Below are 22,138 nucleotides of genomic sequence, written 5' to 3' on the forward strand. Positions count from 1 at the left end.
TTTGATAAATGCTACATATTGATGTGTTTATTTGTATATGAACGAATATTTTTAACATTGCATTGACTAGAAAAAGTTACATCATATTAGTTACTATTGTTCTATGAACAAATATGCGTAGGTTAAATACTTAGAACTCTACCTTGAATCTCTGCTCCTAAATAAATAAGACCGATTTCGCGATGTTATTTTAGCGCTGTTTTTTGATTAGAAAATTTGTCGAGCTGAAATGTATGCATCGATTATGCTTACACTTAGATAGGACTGTAAACAAATTTTAATTAAATAACAGAATAGATCAAGCAAAAAAAATATTTTTTTATTATATCTACCGACTGGACTTTTATGGTTGAACAGCCAATAATCCAGGAAGTTACTTGATACATTTTATCTAATTCGGCGTTTTTGTCCATACGAAAGGGTTAATTAAATAATTTGTACATCCGTCTAAATTAAAGCCCTTATTGCACTCAGTCTTCCATACAAAATACAAATTCCTAATAATCTTATTATTGCTTTTTTGAATGCCGAATGGATTCAAAATTCTAGTAACAAATGAGAATCGAAATTAAGCGCCGTGCCAGTAGAACTTTACGCCACACTTTAACTTTGACAATTGAGAACTTCGTAGCAAGAAGAGTCAAAACACAACTTTTGCAATTGCATTGAAACTGGTTTTATACAGTATTTTTTACTAGTTATTGGAAATGTTCTTACGTTGATCTGTTGATGTTGATTTTACTGTAAAACTTGAAAACGCGGGGAACAAAAGTCAAAATAAAATACGGCAAATAACAAAGTTATCAAAAGTTGCCTAACTTTTCGTCGACGAAACAAAGTACCTTGGTATGCACCTCGACAGAAAATTATCTTGGAGGACCCACATATTCAACAGAAGAAAAGCCCTTGGTATCAAACTAAGAAATCTGTACTGGCTTATGAACCGAAATTCACAATTATCAGTTGATAACAAAATCCTGCTTTACTCAGCCATCATAAAACCCTTTTGGACATATGGAATACAACTGTGGGGAACTACAGCAAACTCAAACATAGAAATTCTCCAAAGATTCCAGTCGAAAACCCTTAGTATGATTGTAAACGCACCCTACTATGTGACTAACAACCAGCTACACCGGGATCTAAAGGTACCAACAATAGCTGAAGAAATCAAAAAGTATGCTATTTCATACAACACGAGGCTTCTAACTCACCCCAACCCATTCATTCTAGCCCTGTCAGCAAGACCAACTAATTTCACGCGCCTGAAAAGAAAGTCAATCACAGATCTTCGACACTGATTAATTCTTAAAAAAATGGTTGCAGTACAAGAGCAATCCATCCATGCCCACCAAGTTTATTAAGTGGTATTAATAAATTCTTAAAAAAATGGATGCACTACTGAGAGCAATCCATCCGGGGATTCAAGGGGTTGTGTAGCGCAATATATAGCTTCTCTAACCCAATTTTCAACCTCACCTTCGAGCGGCGAATCCCGTTTCACTAACAGACGAGGCTCTGGCGACCCCAAGCTCCTCATGGAACTTGGGGTGGGGAGGAAGGGATCGCCTGAAGGTTTAATGTGGCCATATAAATCGTTCCCGAGATGGTCGGGCCAGCACCTTAATGGTGCTGTGTTACCGGAGCATATCGGATCTGTATCCGACAAAGGACCATCACATCGATAACACTCCCCAAAGCCTTCGGGGAGTAACCTAATCGCTACAACAACAACAACAACAGCAATCCATCCATGCCCATCAAGTTTATCAAGTTTAATTAATTATGAATTACTTTTAAAAAATCAAAAATTTGTTAGATGTATTCTATGTATACAGTTGGCAAAATGTATTGGATGCTAAAACAAAAAAAAACAAAAAAAAAAAAAAACTTCGTAACATGTTTACGCCAAAGCAAAATGTATTCATTCTGTTAACTTTCCCTAAATTCGTTTGCCTTAACTTTATTGTAAAAGTTAAAGTTGTATCGTATCTTATGTCGAATTGGTTATTTTCAGTAGTATACGAAAATTGGAAGCAATTTTTTATTTATAATTTATTTAATAATTTGGGAAAAATTTAAACAACGTGACATCAAGTAATCGGAATTGAGCTATTTCTGAAACGTGTTATGTTTTTTTTTTCAACCTATGTGAAATCGCATGTTTTAACGTGAATATTTTAAGTTTTAAGACAATTAAATTGAGTAATTGTGATGGATTCTGATATTTCAGGTAAATACTAACATTATTAACGGTGTTAGTGATTTTTAAAAGTTATAAATTGATAAAGAACCTATTTTATTTACGATGTTAAATTTTTTTTTTATTTTTTTTATTTTTGGTGTTCAAAACCAGTTTTGTTACGTTTCCAAGTCCGTCCAACTGAAAATTAGTTTTGAACGTGGTACTTGGCACAATTAGCTTGCCAACAGCATTAAATTTAGCTGCAGATACTTGCAGATAGGGTGTTAGATAGGAGGCGTGATACACCATTGTTGCTGTACAGCATGAAAAATAGCCTCAATGCGCAGGTATTTTTTAGTGTTACACAGTGTAATATCTATTCTAATATAACCGATTAGTTACACAAATTATTATAATTTTTCATAAAGCTAATTAAAAATTTACCCTAGATAAAGACAGAACTAAGTTATTACACTTCTTGCTGTACAACAAGAAAAATAGGCTCACCGCGCAGAAATTTTTTAGTGTTACACAGTGTAATATCTATTTTTTTAATATAAGCGATTAATTACACAAATTATTATAATTTTTCATTTATTAAACAGTTTTAAGAAGATATAGGCAATAAAATATTTTTGGCCGCCTAAAACTTGAAAATCTACCTATGTGCGCTGAAGATAGCCCGCCGGTTGCGCCGCTATATTGAACATCCTGTCAAAACGCTGCCTAGCCGCGAAAAACTAGCTATCTTGAACAACTTGTCAGGCAGTTGACAGATAAGATATCACACTTATTTTGTCCACAATGAGTTGCGCATTCATCTTATTTTCACTATCTTCAGAGTTAAAAAGAACATGGCTGCTTTCCTTTTTAACCATTTTTTGTAAAAACGTAATATTTTTTTGGGCTGCTGACGGATATGCGTTAATAAAACAAGTGGTCCTGGGTGAAAAGGAAAAAACAAATATTTCACTAATTAATATTGTCATTCCATTATACTATGTTCAAACAGAAAAATTAATAGAGGCAATTTCGATTTAAATTGAGTGGCGTTCATACAACTCAATTTAGTTTACACAATAGTAATTTGATAGCTGGTTGGCTCATCTCTACAGCAACAACATACCTTTGTTCAGATTGTCAAAACTTAAAACATAAAACTTTGAAATTTTTGTGTGGTGTAAGAAAATGTTAGTTTTTTAATAAGCTGATGCCGTCTGAAGTGCGCTAGTGCAAGAGAAAAAAGAGAGAACAAGATATACACTGGAGAGCCTACATATTTTGAAAAACAGAGAAAAAACAATGAACAAAAAGGAAGTTAGCGACGAAATCGCGGCAGCATATTTGTTATGTTTATGATAACAAATCAGTCTGACAAATGTACCTGACATTGATGGTACAGATAAATTATGTTATGTGACTCAAATTTAAAAAATTTGTTGTTATTGTTTAATGTTTTTATATTATACATTTTTTCCAACTTTTCAATGTAAGTGACACTTATACATGTTTTTATGATATTGTCTCTTATGTATTATCTTTGTTTGTGTCTTATAAAATAAAGATCCTGCCCCTGAGGATGCCAAGGAGATTGGCGAAACGTAGGGAGTTAAGTGGAGAAAAAGTGTATATTTTTTTCTTGCACTAGCGGACATCAGACCGCATCAGCTTATTAAAAAACTAACATTAATAAAAAAATCTATAAAGTGGTCAGCAAATAAATATCATAAGAAAATGTGTTCAATGTTTTGGATTCATTTTCAGCATTGTAAATTTTACCAAGTAGCGCAACTAACAGCTGATCGGTGAAAATTGCACATTCAAACGCACAGTTCTCGACTCAGTTTCAAAAAAAAACTTTAGATTATTTAATTCAAATTTTAAAGTGAGATAATCCTTACAAATTTATGTATACAGAATATATATGGCGTGTTTGTTGTTATTAAAACAATAGTTTTATTTTTATTAAAGCTTCTATCATTTTTTTTTTAACTTTGAAAAAACTCCGAACACCATTCCTTCATTATATGATATTCGACTGCCTAGTCCACTGCCTTCCACTCTATTCGCAACATAACCTCTACTTAAGCTGCCAAACTATATAGTAAACAATGATTTTCAGTTTGCCATCTTCTTTTGACAATCCCTACTCCAGGTTAATGAAAAAAATAACATCAGCTGATGAGATGAGCCAGCCATATAGTTGAGCCATGCGTAAACTGACGTTTAAATCTACTCAATAAACACAATTTACAAGGTTGCATTTGCAGTTGCAAACAATTTATTACGCAATTTTTTTAAATTGGCAACTTATTATATGGCAAATTGCGTAATAAATTGCCCAAATGGTATAAATTGCCAATTTGGCGTATGTTTGTACATAGTATTAAGCTTCTGTGTGAAATTGGTATAATAACACTGGTCAACAGTTTTCCAGACTTTTTTTAGTCGTTTTAAGTCAATTTAAGGGTGCTGATTACGAACAAACGATTTTTTTCTAACAGTTACAGTTTTTAATTTTCGTATAGGTGTTAAATTCTTACAAAAATGAGAATTTTTACATACTTAATTTTAATGATTTACCGCGTATCAGCACAAAATTGCCTTTTATAAGACTTTCTTGTCAGTGGGTCTTGTAACGATCCCGACAAGGACTCCAGCAGTAATCGGCCAGCACATGGGGTCCTTCTTTGGTATCGCTCTTCCATAACGCGAATGTCCTGGTGAAATATTTCACCCTGCTCTTCACTATAATCTCCAAGATTCTTAGGAAACCGATTTAAATTGCTATGCAAATAATGAATCTTAATGCTCATGTTGCAGCCTAGCTCTTTTATATTACACAGTCAAAGCCAATACGAACGAATAGTAATTGAAAAGTGCAAAAGCGAAAGGCGCAAACTTCACTTTCATTTTCATTTTAAACTATTTGTTTTTGTACTTGTTGTGTATTTGTTGTTTAATTTAACGAAAGTTTAAGAACAAAAACAAAATAATGTCGATCACTTTCGCTGAGTCCTTATTGGCATTCTTGTAGATTTTTTTTTTAATTTTTGTTAAATGAAACAACAAATACACAATAATACAAAAATCAATAGTTTAAAATGAAAGAACAAAGGCAAATAATAAATGAAGTATTAAAAAAATTGAGGTTTGCTTTTGTAAATTGTTGCATTTTTTGTTTTTGCCTCTTCTACTCCTGTGGGATAAGTTTTCGGTTAGTAGAAAATATCTCGAAAACTAGAGCTGTTACAAAAAATGATTTATGAAATCAGCACACAAAATTACATCTAATGTGATAAAAATTTCCTTGGAAAAATTTGAAAAGTGGAAATTTGTTCCGCAGTGTAATTTAACTTTCAACGCAAGGAAAATATGTGTAGCTTTTTTTTTAATTACCAGAAAATATGATTTTAAAAATGATCCAAATGTATTTGAATTAACATATTGAGATATGATTCGGCACAATGTTGTTGATATAACAAAATTCCGATCACAATTCATGACAGTTTTTAACCTCTTCCACTTAGCCGTGCATATGCATCGATATGGCAGCATAAGAACAATAATCGGATCTAGAGAGCCCCCCTGTTAATTTAGTTGACCTCTTCCTGGTACACCAACATCTTTACCGATCTCGTTACGGCACAATCCTTTTTTATGGCTCCTGCTTTAACAATTAGTTCTTTCTCTGTATGTCTCGCTCTAACGTCCCACACCACTCTTTACCTCTCTTAATTACGTATAACATCTCTTCTTCTCGCCATAATTCTCTCATTTTCCCTTAATCCTTTTGGTTCTCTTCATACAAAATTGGCAACTCCGCTTGCAAACGCAACAATCGCACGTATGTCACCAGCTTCCAATCATCTGGATCATCATTACCCTTATGTGTGAATGTTGACGAATATGATACCAATTCCTGTGAGCCGTCCATATCGAAATCAGCAATCAACATTGAATTCTCTTGATTGTTTAAATCTGGTTGGCATATAACTTCACCATGATCATTACGACAAAATTGTACAATATTGCTCTGTGATGTATTTTCAATGCGCGTATCAGCGCCTACGAAAATCACTAAAATTACGCTTTCTGTTATCATTTGCATTTTATAGTTACTAAGAAATAAATTAGTGTTACTGCTACGACGTGGGCGTGTCACGTTTTGTATAACTAACGGTAATGTGTAAGTATGCCTCTTATGTATAAAATGATCGAACACGTTGTTTGCTGTTGTGGTTGCGGGGAAATCATATATAAGATCATATTTCTTATCTGTTTTCTCACTGTTATCCACACTACTTTGCCGTTTCGTTGTATTTGTTGTAATATGATTTTGTTTGGCGGTTTTTGTTGTACTTTCTTTAGCATAATGAGTTTTGGCCTTTTTATTTGAATTAAATATTGCAGAATCGCGTGAATTATTGATATTACTGCCGCCGTTTGTGTTGGTGTTTTCTTTCTTGAGTTGTTTGGTTGCGGGAGCATGTACGGCCTCCTTGTGATTAGTCCATTTCCAAAATTTCATTACAAATCCGGACATTTCACGTTTCATATTTTTAAAATGCCATTGTGCCGGCACCATACCGTACATTGCAGGGTTTGTAAAATTTCTCAGCACAATTGTTTTGTTTTTGCGTGTTTCGCGTAGCACAAATGTCACATTGCAATCTTCAGGACATTTGCCACGATTCTCTACAACCAGTTCACGCCCGCTTAGCGAATAAATATTGCGCTGTGCTTCCGTTTCCTTGCGTTGTCCATAATGACGATGCTGAGATATTTCCGATGCTGGTAATAACTTTTGTCCTGTGGCTATAGATTTATTTGTTATAAGCGCATACAAATCAGCCAAAGTTTTCGACCGCTGCGCTTCTGTATTATTGCGCCAACAATTAAATGTTATTTTTTGTGAATTTTCCAATTGCAACTTATGCAAAATATCACAATCTTGCACCTTGAAACCATCACCCATTGGCTTGCCATTACGTCCAGACAGTATGCGCAAGAAATTCCTTTCATCCACACGATGATTACGTGCACGCAACTCTCCTTTATAAACCAAATTGCGTGTACGCATTTCAAATGGCATACTTGTGACCACGAGAATCTCTAAAACTCCATCACCATCTAAATCTGGTAATATCACTGGGAAATCTAGCGCATCCACCCTATGTGGTGAGCGTTCTTTATAATGCCAATGCCATTGTCCGGTTAATGGATCGATTGCACGCAATTCACCAAACTCATCGAGTACCAAACAATCCGAGCGTCCATTATGATCCACATCAATTAGCGTACAATCAATGGCTACAGGCTCATCTACCATTTCATCATACCATGCAACAGCGCCAGCATTTCCAATTAGCGATATAATCCCATTACGTTTGGCATTATTGCCATCGGGAAAGAATGCATCGCCACGATATAAAAATATTAAATTATTCTCCCAACTACGTAGCCCACTAACAATATGCACGCCTCCTTTGAGTTCGATTTTAGTATAGTTATTAAACCAATTGTGTGTACGTATTTGATCCACAGGTGCTGGGCAAGTTTCATTGCAGGGCACCAACCATACAAATCCAAATATAGCAAATACACACAATAGCAATGATGATATGAAACAACATTGGCGAGCTGATGACATCGGCTCATGTGTGTTGATATCCTTTGAGTTGCCTCGTCCTAAAATAGCGACATTATCGGCATCAGTCTGATTACGTTCATCGTAGTCGCTATTGAAGCTGGAAAAAGTGCTTCCCTGACCATTTGAACCTATGTCGGACATCATTACAGATCTAAAGGTATTTTGCATATTTGTGGTGTAACTGGTGGGTTGTGGCACTGGTCTTTGGATGTTTATTGAGTGGTTTCCTGAAAAGTAATGTGTGTGCGAAGATATGTTAGTGAGTTGAAGTAAAAAGAAGTACGTTGTTTAATTTAAACAGCACAGTTTTAATTAACACAGCGGCTATGCTGGCTAGTTCATGTTTATGCGAATTGAAGATGATCCGGCTAAATAAGTATTCTTATTGGAACCCGCCTATGAAGACAGAGGAGGAGGGTGGCTCCACTCCGCTGGAAAGGCTGGAATCCAGGTGGAAAACGATTTTACCAGTAAACCCAACGAAGAAGCGACTGGAGCGCCTGGTTGGACGGCCATAACCGTTTAAACGGTTAAGCACCAAATAAGTAAGTTTAATTAAGAACCAATCAACTACACGCAAACAAATCCGTACCGCTTTAAAAGTACATACATATGTACATGCAATCATAGAATTAGAGCTAATATAAGCGTGCTGATAACAACTTGAATTTGTTTTCAATAGCAACTGGAAGATGCATGCCTGTAATGTGTTGTAGTTAACTTTGTATTCAAAATTTAACTCAAAAATCAGGGGCCGAAGCGTAACATACGATCCATATGTTGTTGTTGTAGCGATAAGGTTACTCCCCGAAGGCTTTGGGGAGTGTTATCGACGTTGATGGTCCTTTGCCGCATACAGATCCGGTACGCTCCTGTAACACATCACCACTAAGGTGCTAGCCCGACCATCTCCGGAACGATTTATATGGCCACATTAAAACTTCAAGCCATCCCTCCCTCCCCATCCCCAAGTTCCATGAGGAGCTTGGGGTCGCCAGAGCCTCGTCTGTTAGTGAAACAGGATTCGCCGCGGATAGGTGAGGTTGACAATTGGGATTGGAGAAGCTATATATTGCGGTGGCAAACTGAAGGGTTGCGCTACACATCCCCTTGAATCTGATATTTTAGTCACCTCTTACGACAGACATACCTACCGCGGATATATTCTGACCCCCTAACCCGCTGGGGAGACGATTGAATGCCGCTTTCAAAATCACAATATCTCTGAAATGGTGTATCGGATTAATGAAATATGTGAACTAGGGACAATGCGTACTCACTAGATTCATAATATATTATTGTTGTTTTTTTTAATATATATTTTTAATACCCTAATTTTTATCGCTTAAGTAAAAATAGTTTTCGATCCGTGATCATATGTTACGATTCCGTAGCAGATCAGCCCCAATGGCAACTGGAAGATTCATGCCGGGAATACGTTGTTGCTGTTTTAGCTGTAGCGATAGAGACCCACCCTGAACTTTTGGGGATATTTATCGATGTTGCCTCGACCTTTGCCGGTTATAGAAACGGTAAAAACGCCATTAAGGCACCAGTTCGACCATCTGGGGAACAGTTAACTCCTCGGGTAGGTGAGGTCCACAATTGCGTTCCGGAAGCTGTGAAGCTATACAGCTTTGTATAGCCTGGAATGCAACCCCAATCGCTTTCGTTTAGTCCCAAAAAGAGTCGAGGTTTACCTCCGAAGGAACAGCCTTTTGGCGGATATGAATTTTGTTCGGTTCTTTAAACGATTTACTTTCTTTACTTTATTCGCCTCTTATGACATATGCACATACATACATTCGTTTACTGAGACTGATCTTGGATAAGTTTGTTTAAAGAGGTGTGTTTGCGTTATTAAGTTACCTCATATTCAAAAACTAAAGCGATCCGTTTCATATAGACTTCACTTCCCTCCTTCTGTTACCACATATGACGAAGGAAGAATACACATTAATTGACGGACTATAGGTAAATTTCGTCAAGTAGCCATCGGTGGCTGCTTTCTTATGTGCCGTAAAGGCGGCCCCGCTTCGTTAAAAATACCGTTTAGGTTCTTGGTTCCAGGCTTTTGGGGCTACTTTGGGATAAGGCATGGTCCCCTCCGCAGAAAAGTAGGGGCGGATTTCCAATTTCTATGCGCCTTAATAAAATACTCTTAGCAGGGGCTATGATCCTAGGGCACTACAAAATTTTATAACAAAGTTTTCTTGGCACTGTAAACGAAACGAGGGTCTAATAGATATTTAGATACTTATTAAGTACATATTTACATACCCACATTTGCGGTTGTATTACTCTTTGTAAAATGCACTGTGTTAAAATTGGTTTTATGTTGGCGAAACGCAAGACTCTTGGGTGGCTCTTTTTTCCCAATACTAACACTTCCGTTTTGTTTCACCTGTTGTGGTTGTTGTAGATGTTGTTGATGGTATATTTGATGTTGTGGATGTTTTGTGCTATTATGAATTTCCTCCTCAGATTCTTCATCGGAATCAGTAACCATTTGATTTAAGGGTGCATAAATAACTTGATTTGGATAATCCATATGAAGCATTGTAGCTAAACTGTTCCGCAAAATGAGACAAGGAAGTACATGAGATCGTATGAAAAATCAATAGATAGTGAATTGTGCATCAAATTCGTTTACCTGAATCGTCAATGTAACTCTTTCATCCAACAACCGCATAGTTAAACAATTTAATGCATTTGATTATACAGAAATCGTTCAAACTAACTTATTTCAAATTGTTAATAAATTTTATTTTACTTTGAGATGGAACTATACATTTAACGGTAACACAGTAATGAGCTGCTCACTTCCGCAAAAAGGAGTTTCTGTACAGCTGTTCTACGCCGGGTGCTAACAAAAAATTATTTCATAATAGTGTGTGATAGGGTGACTCAGCGGAATACAATTTTTCCGTTTATTAGCAAACGAAACGTATACGTAAAAAAACGCCTATCCTCGCTTAGATAATGCTTTGAAGACCCATCTAGCGGCAGTCGTTAAACAACTAGCTACAACTACAGGGTGTACCGAAAAGCGGAGACACAACCCTCTGTTGTATTTCTGTGTATAACATATAGCTGAATCAGTTGTGATAGATAGTGGACGCGCATAGAATACATGGAATTAGTGCAGAGGGTGAAACGTGGATACATATTTCAGTTACATCTGAGTATAATGCGTATTGAAATTTAGTAGTACTAATTTTATGCGTAGCAATTTCAGAGGTGTATTTAAAGTTTGTCGCTTAGAAGTCCATATAAAGTTTAAGCGTAAACGTATATAGTCGTGAAAAAAAAAACACAACTTATGTTACATTATTATACAGAAACCAAACAGAATAGATACAGATGTCAAACCAACAATTTTTTGCATGGTATAAATATTAATAGGTAAAACCATTTACTCTTCTTGGCGGCCATGATGGTTTTTTGATTTTTAAACAAATTTTAAAATCACATGATTGTGGTCTACGATCCTTTTAAACTTTTTTATATCTAAGTTGCCGTGGTCTTTAACCGATTTTACTAGGCATACCTTCGACTATAGGGGAAATTTGTGTACCCAATTTAATTACGATCCGTTAATTTTTCTTCGAGTTATTGCTCCCGAAACATAGAAAATTGCTTGGTCATAAAAGGGGCGGTGCCACACCCATTTTAAAAAATTTTAGTGTTTTCCAATTTAATGTTATAATTCAATTTAAAAGGTAAAATTCTATTGATACAAAGTTCTTTTTCGCTAAGATATAGCTTATTATTTTCGTCTACGACCCTTTTAAAAATCTTTGTTTATAAGGGGGCGTGGTCTTTAACCGATCTCGTCCATTTTTCCTAGAAATATTTCCTGCTATAGGGAAAATCTGTGCACCCAATTTTATTACGATTCATTAATTTTTCTTCGAGTTATGGCTCCCGAAACATAGAAAATTGCTTAGTCATAAAAGGGGTGGTGCCACCCCCTTTTTTTAAATTTAAAATTTTTCATATCTATTGTTATAAATCCACTTGGGAAATGAAATACCATTGATATAAAGCTCTTTTTTTGCAAACATATAGCTTATTTTATTCGTCCATGACCCTTTTAAAAATCTTTTGTATAAAAGTGGGCGTGGTCCTTAACCGATTTCGGTAATTTTTCTTCATAGCAATCCTTATAGTAAAGGCAACCACTCTGCCGATTTGAGATTTATGATTAATAATATATGTAAAATTGATTTTATCACAAGTGGGCGGTACTCATTTAAAAAAAATTTTTTAATTTAGGTGATCCCACTCTCGCTTTGGTTGTGGGTATTCCATAGAGTACATACGTAAGAGTACTGTCCAAAGTACTTTCACTGTAGTACTACATGGAGAACCCACAGAGGATCATATGCCAAAGTACTAAAGAGGAATTGGGTCTTAGAGTATTATCGAAGTGAATTTAATTTAAAATGAGAATAAATGAAGAGGGGCAATACAACTTTTATATTTTATACTACGAATATTCTTATGTTATTTAGCATTTGCGTGAATAAAGAACCTAATATTTCTCTATAAATAACTGTAGAATGTATACATAAAACCAGTGCGCGGTTGCATTTTATCAGAGTTGCCATAGTAAAATTTTATTATCAGTTATTTGCATGCAATATTTTACTTTTGGCAACTCTGTTCGATCGTCATCGTGTCGTGATCACTGTCGTTAAAAACGAGCAATGATCGGCTGATGGTGGTCCGCAAACGCATTGCAAAGGAGTATTGTTAGAGTACTCCAACATGAAGAAGGGTTATCTGGCTCAAATCGTTGTTGTTGCATTTATATGCAAAATTATTTATTATTATGGCAAACATCACTACCCTTCAAAAAACGCGAGTACTCTATAAATAATGTATGGAATACTCCTTTGGGAGTATAGGACTGCTCCAAATCTAATCTGTATTCATACAAAAAATGTGCTCCAATTAACATTGCGATGTCCTAGGAGAGGAGTAGGTGATCCCACTCTCGCTTTGTTTTTGAGTATCCATAGAGTATACATACTTGAGAGTACTTTCCAAAGTACTTTCACTGTAGTACTTCAAGGAGCACCCACAGAGGATCATATGCCAAAGTACTAAAGAGGAATTGTGTCGGAAAGAATTATCGAAGTGAATTTAATTTAAAATGAAAGTAAATAAAGAGGGGCAATACAACTTTTATATTTTATACTACGAATATTCTTATGTTATTTAGCATTTGCGTGAATAAAGAAACTAATATAATACGCATACGCATACGTGAATAAAGAAACTAATATAATTGCCGTCTTTCAGTGAGTTTTACAGCTCCGGCTCACGCTCAATTCTCACGGGAATGCTCTGGATCATTGAGAGACTTGAGAAGCAGATGTCGTGAAATTTTCGCACACGTGAAATGAGATAGGCAGATGTCGCTGCTGTTTTTCGTTTAACTCATACGGCGAAAGGCTAAGCAGCGACATCTATTTTTGAAAAAGTATGTATATTAAAGGCCGCGTTGCCAACCTAAAAAGAAGTAATTAACAAATTATCTGGCTCACAAATTGAACCATCTATCTGGATTAATCTGGCTCAAATCGTTATTGCATTTACATGCAACATTATTTATCTGGCTCATGATTTTCCCACCGGATGATAGCTAATATGTACACATAAAACCAGTGCGCTGTTGCGTTTATCAGAGTTGCCAAAGTAAAATTTTATTATTAGTTATTTGCATGCAATATTTTACTTTTGGCAACTCTGTTCGAAGGTCATCGTGTCGCGGTCGCTGTCGTTAAAAAACGAGCAATGATCGGCTGATGGGGTCCGCAAACGCATTGCAAAGGAGTATTGAAGAAAATGGAACACGTAATCCAACAATTTTTGCAGGGTAATGGTAGTAGATGATATCCGGGCGAAATGCATTCGTCGCATGGCGGAACCACAAATCACACATGAAGATTGCGAGTTCACGGGTTTAAAATTGATTCGTTCTGCTCATCTACGTCACACTTGACTGCTTGAGCGAATGAAAGAAAGAGAGAAAAAACAAGAACTAAAGGAAAATGACGTAAAAATTTCCCATAAAAATAGCTAATCTTTTGTTTACATGCGCAATCATTGTGAATGATAACTAAGTGTGATATCTTCTGCATAAACGTCAAAATTCCAAAGTGATTGGATCACCTGATTTGTATTTGACTATCGCTGTCTCATTCTGTATCTCTTTCTATCACACGCTGAAGATAGCCGCCACCATATTGAACACCCTGTCAAAATGCTAAAAAGTAGCCATATTGAACATCCTCTCAGGCATTTGACAGATAAGATATCACACTTAAAACATCATCCGGTGGCAAAATCCTGAGCCAGATAATTAATTTTGCATGTAAATGGAACAACAACGATTTGAGCCAGGTAAGTCCAGATAGAAGTCTGGTTCAATTTGTGAGCCAGATAATTTCTTAATTACTTCTTTTTAGTTTGGCAACGATGACTTTAATAAACCTACTTTTTCAAATATAGATGTCGCTGGTTAGCCTTTCGCCGTATGAGTTAAATGAAAGCCAGCAGCGACATCTGCTTATCAAATTTCACGTGTGCGAAAATTTCACGACATCTGCTTCTCAAGTCTTTCAATGATCCAGAGCATTTCCGTGAGAATTGAGCGTGAGCCGGAGCTGTAAAACTCACTGGAAGAGGGCATTAGTTATCATTCACAATGTGCAATCTTATGCCAATGATTAGTTGGCGGAACTATACAAGGTAGCAGCACGGGACAGCTGATTTGTACTTTTTTACTTTATTTGATACATCAACTTCCGGCGCAGTACAATTTTGACATTTGTCCATCGAATTTACAAAAACAAAGTATATGGAACTTTTATTTATGTTTGTATGTCACCTTGCTGCCACCTTGTATGGTTCCGCCATGATTCGTCGTAAACGCCAAAACAAACCGTTATAAAAGATGTAAAAAAAGTGTATTATTTTACACAAAATACCGCGCGTTTTCTATAAGAAACTTGTAAATAAAAGTTTATATGTTTATCGCAACTTGAAATTAGTACAAAATTTACGATTTCGTGTTAGAGGTTTTGGAAATTTTCATCCCACAAACGGTAAACATGTATGCCGCTGTGAGGCCACTCTCCAAATATTTGCAATTCAAATCTGTGCGCATCTATGATCTCGTCTTCACGTTGCATTCCAAGTGCACGGTGGTCTTCCTTTTAACTTGTTCCTTTTTGCTATCGGCCAAGCAGTACTTTGGTGAGCCTATACAATGTATAGGCGGTGTGGATAACATCGAATATGTTAACTCATTTTGCTGGACAATGGGAACTTATGTATTCAACGTTTACGAAACATATGATCGGATACCACATGGAAACAAATTTATAAGTACACAGACCGGAGAAGAATCCCCGTATATAGCGGAAAATGTTCTCGGACGGGTACATGGCGTTACAGAACGTATATATTTACGTTACTACCAATGGGTTATTATGCTACTTTTGTTGCAATCTGTCGTCTTCTATTTTCCATCATTTTTATGGAAGGTGTGGGAAGGTCAACGCCTTAAACAATTATGTTCGGAAGTCGGTAAGTTAGCAATATATGCGCGTATATGTTAGACGCGCGCCGTTGTGTGGCGGTAGCGTGCTCCGCCTACCACACCGAAGAACCTGTGCAAAGCAACAAAAATTTAGAAACAAGTTTTGGTAATAGTCTAGAACATGAGTCGACTGCTAATAGGCTCCAAAAAATATCAAGAGAGGTGTCAAAAGAGGCGTATTGACCTCGACAACAATAATCTGAAGGCGGAAACAAAAAATTTTAACTCGATCAAAATATATTAACGAAACACCCCGGGTCCCTCCGAAACTGGTGGTGGGATTCATAGTATTTTTACGCAGACCATCTTTCTGTATTGGCGGCCATCAGCAGCGCTTATAAAATATTACTCTGGCTGGTTCACCAATGGGGTGGGTGCAAAATTAAATTCGTGCAAAATCCATTTGTACACAACATTTTTTTTCAGTGCACAACAACATTACAACAACCACATAGAAATTACCAACTTCAACTGCAAATATCTCTGGACAGCAATACAATTTTTATTTTCCGTCTTCGGATTATTGTTGTGAGATTAATAGGCGTCTTTTAAAACCTCTCGATATTTTTGACCGCGTATTAGCAGTCGACCATTGTTCTAGAGTTTTACCCAAGTTTTTTCAACTAGAAACAAGTTTATCTAAGCGGAGTCGCGCCGTTCGGTGTCGGCGTAAAACGTTTAGGTTCCGTCCCGCCAAGAAACACGAAAAGAAACGACCTAAAAAACAGCCCAATTCTAAACGAAAATTCCGTGCGAGTTTTTTTCCCCTCCCATTCTTCGTATTCTAAATAACAATTCCTTGTGAGTTTTTTCACTTCTCCCTTTCCTCCTATTCTGAACCATGTTCGAAAAAGCGGAAAACGGTTATGGGAGAAAAGTAGGTATTATGTATGTGAGGGAGGGATTTCACTAGTTAAATTAAAGGGAATGCATCAAAATAGTTCAAAGGCGAAATTGGTTATTTTAAGAAAGAATACTTATTTGTGCTAAAATATGTATTTACATTCATTATTCTCACTGTTAATACAACAACAACAACCACAATATTCTTTATTTTAAGTCGAAATGTATATCATAAGCAACGGAAGAGCTCTTCGCATATTTGATGCAGCCATCCAGAAATAGCGCAAGGATTTTTTAAGAAGGCTTAAGTAGATTTTGGCATATGGCGAAAGGCGAATTCAACTCGACTTGGCCGCCAGAAAATTGCTTTGCAGAATGAATGCAGGCAACTCCAGGATTTGTGTTATCCAGCCGGTCTTCTTCTAATGCTCCTCTGTTGGCCACCAATTCTTTACTCATTTCAGTGAATACCACATGAAATGCAATAATGTGCATTGTTTATACCTTATTCCTTAATTTCAAACCAATTGGCAACAATAATCAAACTTTTAAATTTTTTAAACAAAATAAAAAATGCGCAACGAAATTTCAATTGACAAAACAGCTGACTTCGAAAATTCGAATTTCCTATTCCCCAATTACTCTTCTCCCTAGGAGAAAAGAATTGGAGGAATTTTTACGCGGGAATAAAAAAATCCGCGAGAACAAAATTCCTCGAGAATATTTAGAATTGGTCTGAAAATCTTTTCGAAGGTTATCGCGCCTTGTATTTATTTATTGATATGTTTGCAGCAGTCATATGCACTACAAAGAATTTGCCCTAAACTAATTCCTATTAAATTGCTTTTATATAGGAGATGCCCTTATACCGGAAAGCACTTATGTTGAACGACTTCGAATGCTGGTAAAATATTTTTCTACTGACTATAAGGAAATACATTTTTGCTACATGATCAAATGCTTATCATGTGAGGTACTAAACTTTATAATCAGTGTAAGCTTATATTTTCTTTTCTGTTCTGCTTGCTGCCAAATTCTAAATAATTCTTCATTTTAGATATTAAATATGTTGCTACTTAACATATTCTTAAATGATTACTGGACTAAATATATCGATGCGTTAGCAGCTATACCACGTTATGATTGGGACAATTGGAATCGTATGACTTCACGCGTTTTCCCAAAAATTTCTATATGTGACTATAATGTATTTGGACCTGGCGGCTCACAAACTAGGCGCGATGTATTATGCATTCTACCGCTAAATATATTAAATGAGAAAATGTTTGCTTTTCTTTGGTGCTGGTTCATTATAATGGCAGTTATCGCTGGCTTAAATTTGTTGTATCGTTTATTTTTAATTTCGAGCAGAACTTTTCGTTTGAAAATGATAAGTACACAGGTACGGCCGATGTCAAGAACACAAGTGGAACTTGCTTTGGAAAATATAAGCTTTGGAGATTGGTTTTTGCTTTTCAAAGTTAGCGTAAATATAAATCCAATTTTGTTTCGAGAAGTCATTCAGGAGCTATATGAACAACGTAAATTACGTAATAATTTGGAATCGGTTTAGTTTAGAAACTACGTGGACAACTAATATTTACATATTTACCCTGACTGATAATTAACTTTTAAGTATTATTTTCTCTAAAATGTGCCTTACTAGATTTTACAAATGAATTGAATTTAGTAGTTAAAAGTAAAATATACTGATATGTTCGTTATTTGTAAAAGTACATAATATGTATGTAAATTTCACCTGCTGGGAAGTATTATAGTTTGTTTTTATAGTTATATAATTTCTGATTTTTATATATAACAAATTGTTCTTGTATGCATTTAATTTAGTTCATTGATGGAATAAAAAGTTATATTCTCTTTTGTTATATTTGCATAATTTTAGTTATAAATAAAAGTATGAATTTAGTAAACAATGAAATAAATTTGAGAAATGGAATTAAATTGGACACAAATATATTTATTTAATTTTTTGGAATAAGCTCATCTGTGTACGCACGAAGTAAAAAAATTTAGTTGATTTAATTTAATTAACTGCCCTGACGGTTTTGGCGATCTCGTAACAAAGTACACCAGATCTATCTTAAGCTTCCAAACACGACAGTTCTCTTTTGAATTATATCAATGTTTGTTATAAAAATTATTCATGTCTCTGAAATATTCCACTATTTCGAATATGAAGTAGAGCAATGTCCGTAATGACCCCAAATTTTTTTTATTGAAGCGGGGGCGAATTATGTACTGGTCAACGCATTGCATGCCCTTTGCTTACCAAAGCAAAATTTGCACCTACATATGATTTAACAATATTTTCAGGCTAAGCTTTAGTTTAATTTATTTCTATATAGGCAGTGTTAGGCAAAATGTATTCGCATAATAATGTTGACTCAAATTTCCTTATCGTAATTAGTCTGATGCTACAATGATCACATGTATCTAAACAATGTTCTGTATACGAGCTTTGTCTTCTTTTCTCCTCGTTTTTTAAAGACGTGGGACTCGATATGTAGATGCTCTGCGTGTAGAACTTCTTTGCTTGCTTTCGTTCGGGATCTCGTTTAGCACACGTCGGGTATGGAAGTGCTCTACTTGAGCTCGTTGGCTACTCTCGCGTTAATGAGCTAGACAACCATCGTCACAGTTTTTAGCTTTTCCAACCCAATTTTCAACCTCACCTACCCATGGCAAATCCTGTTTCTTCAGGCAGGCGTGTTTTCGGTGACCCCAAGTTCCTAGAAGGTGCAATATGGTCATATTAATTAAACTCTTCTTAGTTACTGGCCACCTAAAGTACTTATTTGGTTCCACTTAAACGGCTTCATCCTTATCTCAATAAACGGCAAATAAAAATGACTTTAATATCGAGCCCCTAGGCAGCTGTGGGCTTCGAATATTCCGCGCTAAGCATGACTGTTGTTGTTGTTGCTGTTGTAGCGATGAGATTACTCCCCGAAGGCTTTGGGTAGTGTTATCGATGTGATGGTCCTTTGCAGGATACATATCCGGTACGCTCCGGTAACACAGCTCCATTAAGTTGCTAGCCCGACCATCTAGGGAACGATTTATATGGCCACATTAAACCTTCAGGCCATCCCTCCCTCCCCACCCACAGTTCCATGAGGAGCTTGGGGTCGCCAGAGCCTCGTCTGTTAGTGACACGGGTTGCGCCGCTCGAAGGTGAGGTTAACAATTGGGTTTGGAGAAGCTATATATTGCGCTGGCGACCTGAAAAGGTTGCGTTACACAACCTCTTGAATCTGGTATATTCTAACCCCCTAACCCGCTGGGGGTAAGAATGACTGTCGTAAGAGGCGACTAAAATCCACCAGCTCAAAGGTTACTTAATTGGCGTTTAACCCTCTAAACGGTTATGGCCGTCCAACAAGGCGCTCCAGTCGCTCCTTCGCTCCGCCAGAGGCGTTAATTGGTCACACCAAGGGAGTTTAAATGGTTTTCCACCTGGTCCTTCCAACGGAGTTGGGGCCGCCCTCTACCTCTGCTTCCATAGGCGGGTTCCGATAGAAACACTTTCTTGGCCGGAGCATCATCTTTCATTCGCATAACATGGCCTAGCCAGCGCAGCCGCTGCGTTTTTATTCGCTGGACTATGTTGATGTCTGCGCATAGCTCGTACAGCTCATCATTAAATCTTCGGTACTCGCTATCGCCAATAATCTTTCGAAGAACTTTTCTCTCGAACACTCCCAAAGCCGCTTCATCTGCTGTTGTCATGGTCCATGCTTCTGCCCCATATAGCAGGACGGGTACGATAAGTGACTTGTAGAGTATGGTTTTCGTTCGCCGAGAGAGAACTTTACTTTTCAATTGCCTACCTAGTCCAAAGTAGCATTTATTGGCAAGATTGATTCTTCGCTGGATTTCAGTGCTGATGTTGTTACTAGTGTTGATGCTGGTTCCCAAATAAACGAAGTCTTTTACTATTTCGAAATTATGGCTGCCAACAGTAGCGTGGTTGCCCAGGCGCGTATGCGCTGACTCTTTGCTCGATGACAACAGGTACTTCGTTTTGTCCTCATTCACCATCAAACCCATCTTTACCACTTCCTTTTCCAGTTTGGATTAAGCAGAACTAACAGCGCGGGTGTTTAGGCCGATGATATCAGTGTCATCAGCATATGCCAGTAATTGCACGCTGTTATAGTATATTGTTCCAGTGCGGTTAAGTTCTGCAGCTAGTATAATTTTCTCCACGATCAAATTAAAGAAATCGCACGATAGGGGGTCATCCTGTCTGAAACCTCGTTTAGTTTCGAACGGCTCGGAGAGGTTCTTCCCAATTCTGACTGAGCTGATGGTGTTGCTCAACGTCATTTTGCACAGCCGTATAAGTTTTGCGCGGAAACCAAATTCAGACATAGCGGCATATAGGCAGCTCCTTTTCGTTCTGTCGAAGGCGGCTTTAAAGTCGACGAAGAGGTGATGTGTGGCGATTCTCTTTTCACGGGTTTTTTCCAAGATTTAGCGCATTGTGAAAATCTGGTCGATGGTAGATTTACCAGGTCTGAAGCCGCACTGATAAGGTCCAATCAGCCGGTTCACGGTGGGCTTCAATCTTTCGTACAATACACTTTAAAGGACCTTATATGCGATATCAAGAAGGTTGATTCCACGATAGTTGGTGCATTTTGCAGTATCTCCCTTCTTGTGGACTGGGCAAAGAACACTTACATTTCAACTCGTCCTCCCATATTTTGCTAAGAAGCTGCTGCATGCGCCTTACCAACTCCTCGCCGCCGTACTTGAAGAGCTCTGCAGGCAATCCATCAGCGCCCACGGCCTTGTTGTTTTTCAATCTGGTTATTGCTATTCTAACTTCGTTATAATAGGGCGGGGGACATATATTTCATCATCATCGATTGCGGGATCGGGGAAGGGGTTAGTTGAAAAGAGAAGCAGGGCGAAGGGTACAGGAAGACCGGAAGCAGGAAGAAGAAGAATAGACAGAAAGTGGGAGAGTGAAGGGATAGAACATTAGACAAAGAAGAAGAAAACGCGGAAAGATTATGTTCTGCTGACAACGCAAAGGGGAAGCGGAAGGCGGAGATAAAGAAGAGAACGAAGAAAACTAGTAATGCAAATAAAAAAGTCAAGGAGCGGAGGAGGAGTAGGGGAAGCGGAAGGTGGAGAGCAAGACGAAAAAAAAATAGTAATGTAAAGGAGGAGGAGTGGGCGAAGGAGTGAGAGGAATCGTGGAAGGAGGAGGAGTCGGGTAAGGGGTAAGGGATTCAAGGGTGTGTACCGTAGTTTATAGCTTCTACAATACAATTGTCAACCTCATTTATCTATGTATTACGAATCCTGTTTATTTCGCAGGCGAGGCTCTGGCAACCGCAACTTACTCAGAAAAGGAAGGTATTGGAAGCCTCACCGTGATTATATCAAGACGATCCCGAATTAGTTGGGCTAATACCTTTATGATGTTATTTTCTGGAAAGTAGCTATGGATCTGAGCTGACAAAGGACCATCAAAATCGATAAACTCCCAAAAACCTTCGAGGAGTCTTTTGGTCGCTGCAATAAGGTAAGAAGCGCAAGGGAGTGTGAGTGGAAGACAAAAGAGGAAGGGAGGAGCGCATGGCGTGGCAAAGCCAAAAAGAGTGTGAAGGGCGGAAAGAAGACGAAAAGAAAGAGGACGGGCAAAGGAGAGTAGTGTAAAATTAAAGTGGTCGTTTAAAAATGAAAGAGAAGAAAAATGAGAAGGTTAAAAAGGGAGCAGATGAGAACTTTGAAATTATTTCCGTATAAGACCAAAACGCAGCGAATGATGGCTTGATAATTTTGTAATAACTGGTAAAGTTTCTAA

The 22,138-nt window shown here is 37.1% G+C and overlaps 2 protein-coding genes across 2 annotated transcripts; one reads left to right on the forward strand and one right to left on the reverse strand.

The window, feature by feature from the left end:
* Positions 1-2,996: 2,996 nt before the first annotated feature.
* LOC137252165 (uncharacterized) lies at positions 2,997-10,661 on the reverse strand. Its single transcript, XM_067787505.1, has 4 exons — positions 10,492-10,661; positions 10,119-10,408; positions 5,585-8,065; positions 2,997-3,127 (listed from the first exon to the last, which is right to left on the reverse strand). The coding sequence occupies exons 2-3, from the start codon at positions 10,396-10,398 to the stop codon at positions 5,970-5,972; spliced, it is 2,376 nt and encodes a 791-aa protein (XP_067643606.1). The 5' UTR covers positions 10,399-10,408; positions 10,492-10,661; the 3' UTR covers positions 2,997-3,127; positions 5,585-5,969.
* A 4,097-nt stretch (positions 10,662-14,758) lies between these two features.
* zpg (zero population growth) lies at positions 14,759-18,269 on the forward strand. The gene is made up of 3 exons (XM_067792257.1): positions 14,759-15,440; positions 17,151-17,290; positions 17,354-18,269. The coding sequence occupies exons 1-3, from the start codon at positions 14,963-14,965 to the stop codon at positions 17,867-17,869; spliced, it is 1,134 nt and encodes a 377-aa protein (XP_067648358.1). The 5' UTR covers positions 14,759-14,962; the 3' UTR covers positions 17,870-18,269.
* The last annotated feature ends 3,869 nt before the right edge of the window (positions 18,270-22,138 follow it).

Source organism: Eurosta solidaginis, chromosome 5 (genome assembly GCF_040869045.1).
Source record: "Eurosta solidaginis isolate ZX-2024a chromosome 5, ASM4086904v1, whole genome shotgun sequence".
In the NCBI taxonomy this organism is placed as follows: Eukaryota; Metazoa; Arthropoda; class Insecta; order Diptera; family Tephritidae; genus Eurosta; species Eurosta solidaginis.

What these genes read in the sequence shown, in the direction of transcription:
- LOC137252165 (XM_067787505.1), bottom strand. Translation starts at nt 10,398, where the DNA reads ATGCTTCATATGGATTATCCAAATCAAGTTATTTATGCACCCTTAAAT. An exon ending in TAATACAACCGCAAATGTGG is followed by an intron (nt 8,066 to 10,118) that starts GTATGTAAATAT and finishes ATTACTTTTCAG; the next exon opens with GAAACCACTCAATAAACATC.
- zpg (XM_067792257.1), top strand. Translation starts at nt 14,963, where the DNA reads ATGTATGCCGCTGTGAGGCCACTCTCCAAATATTTGCAATTCAAATCT. An exon ending in ACAATTATGTTCGGAAGTCG is followed by an intron (nt 15,441 to 17,150) that starts GTAAGTTAGCAA and finishes GCTTTTATATAG; the next exon opens with GAGATGCCCTTATACCGGAA. An exon ending in TACTAAACTTTATAATCAGT is followed by an intron (nt 17,291 to 17,353) that starts GTAAGCTTATAT and finishes TCTTCATTTTAG; the next exon opens with ATATTAAATATGTTGCTACT.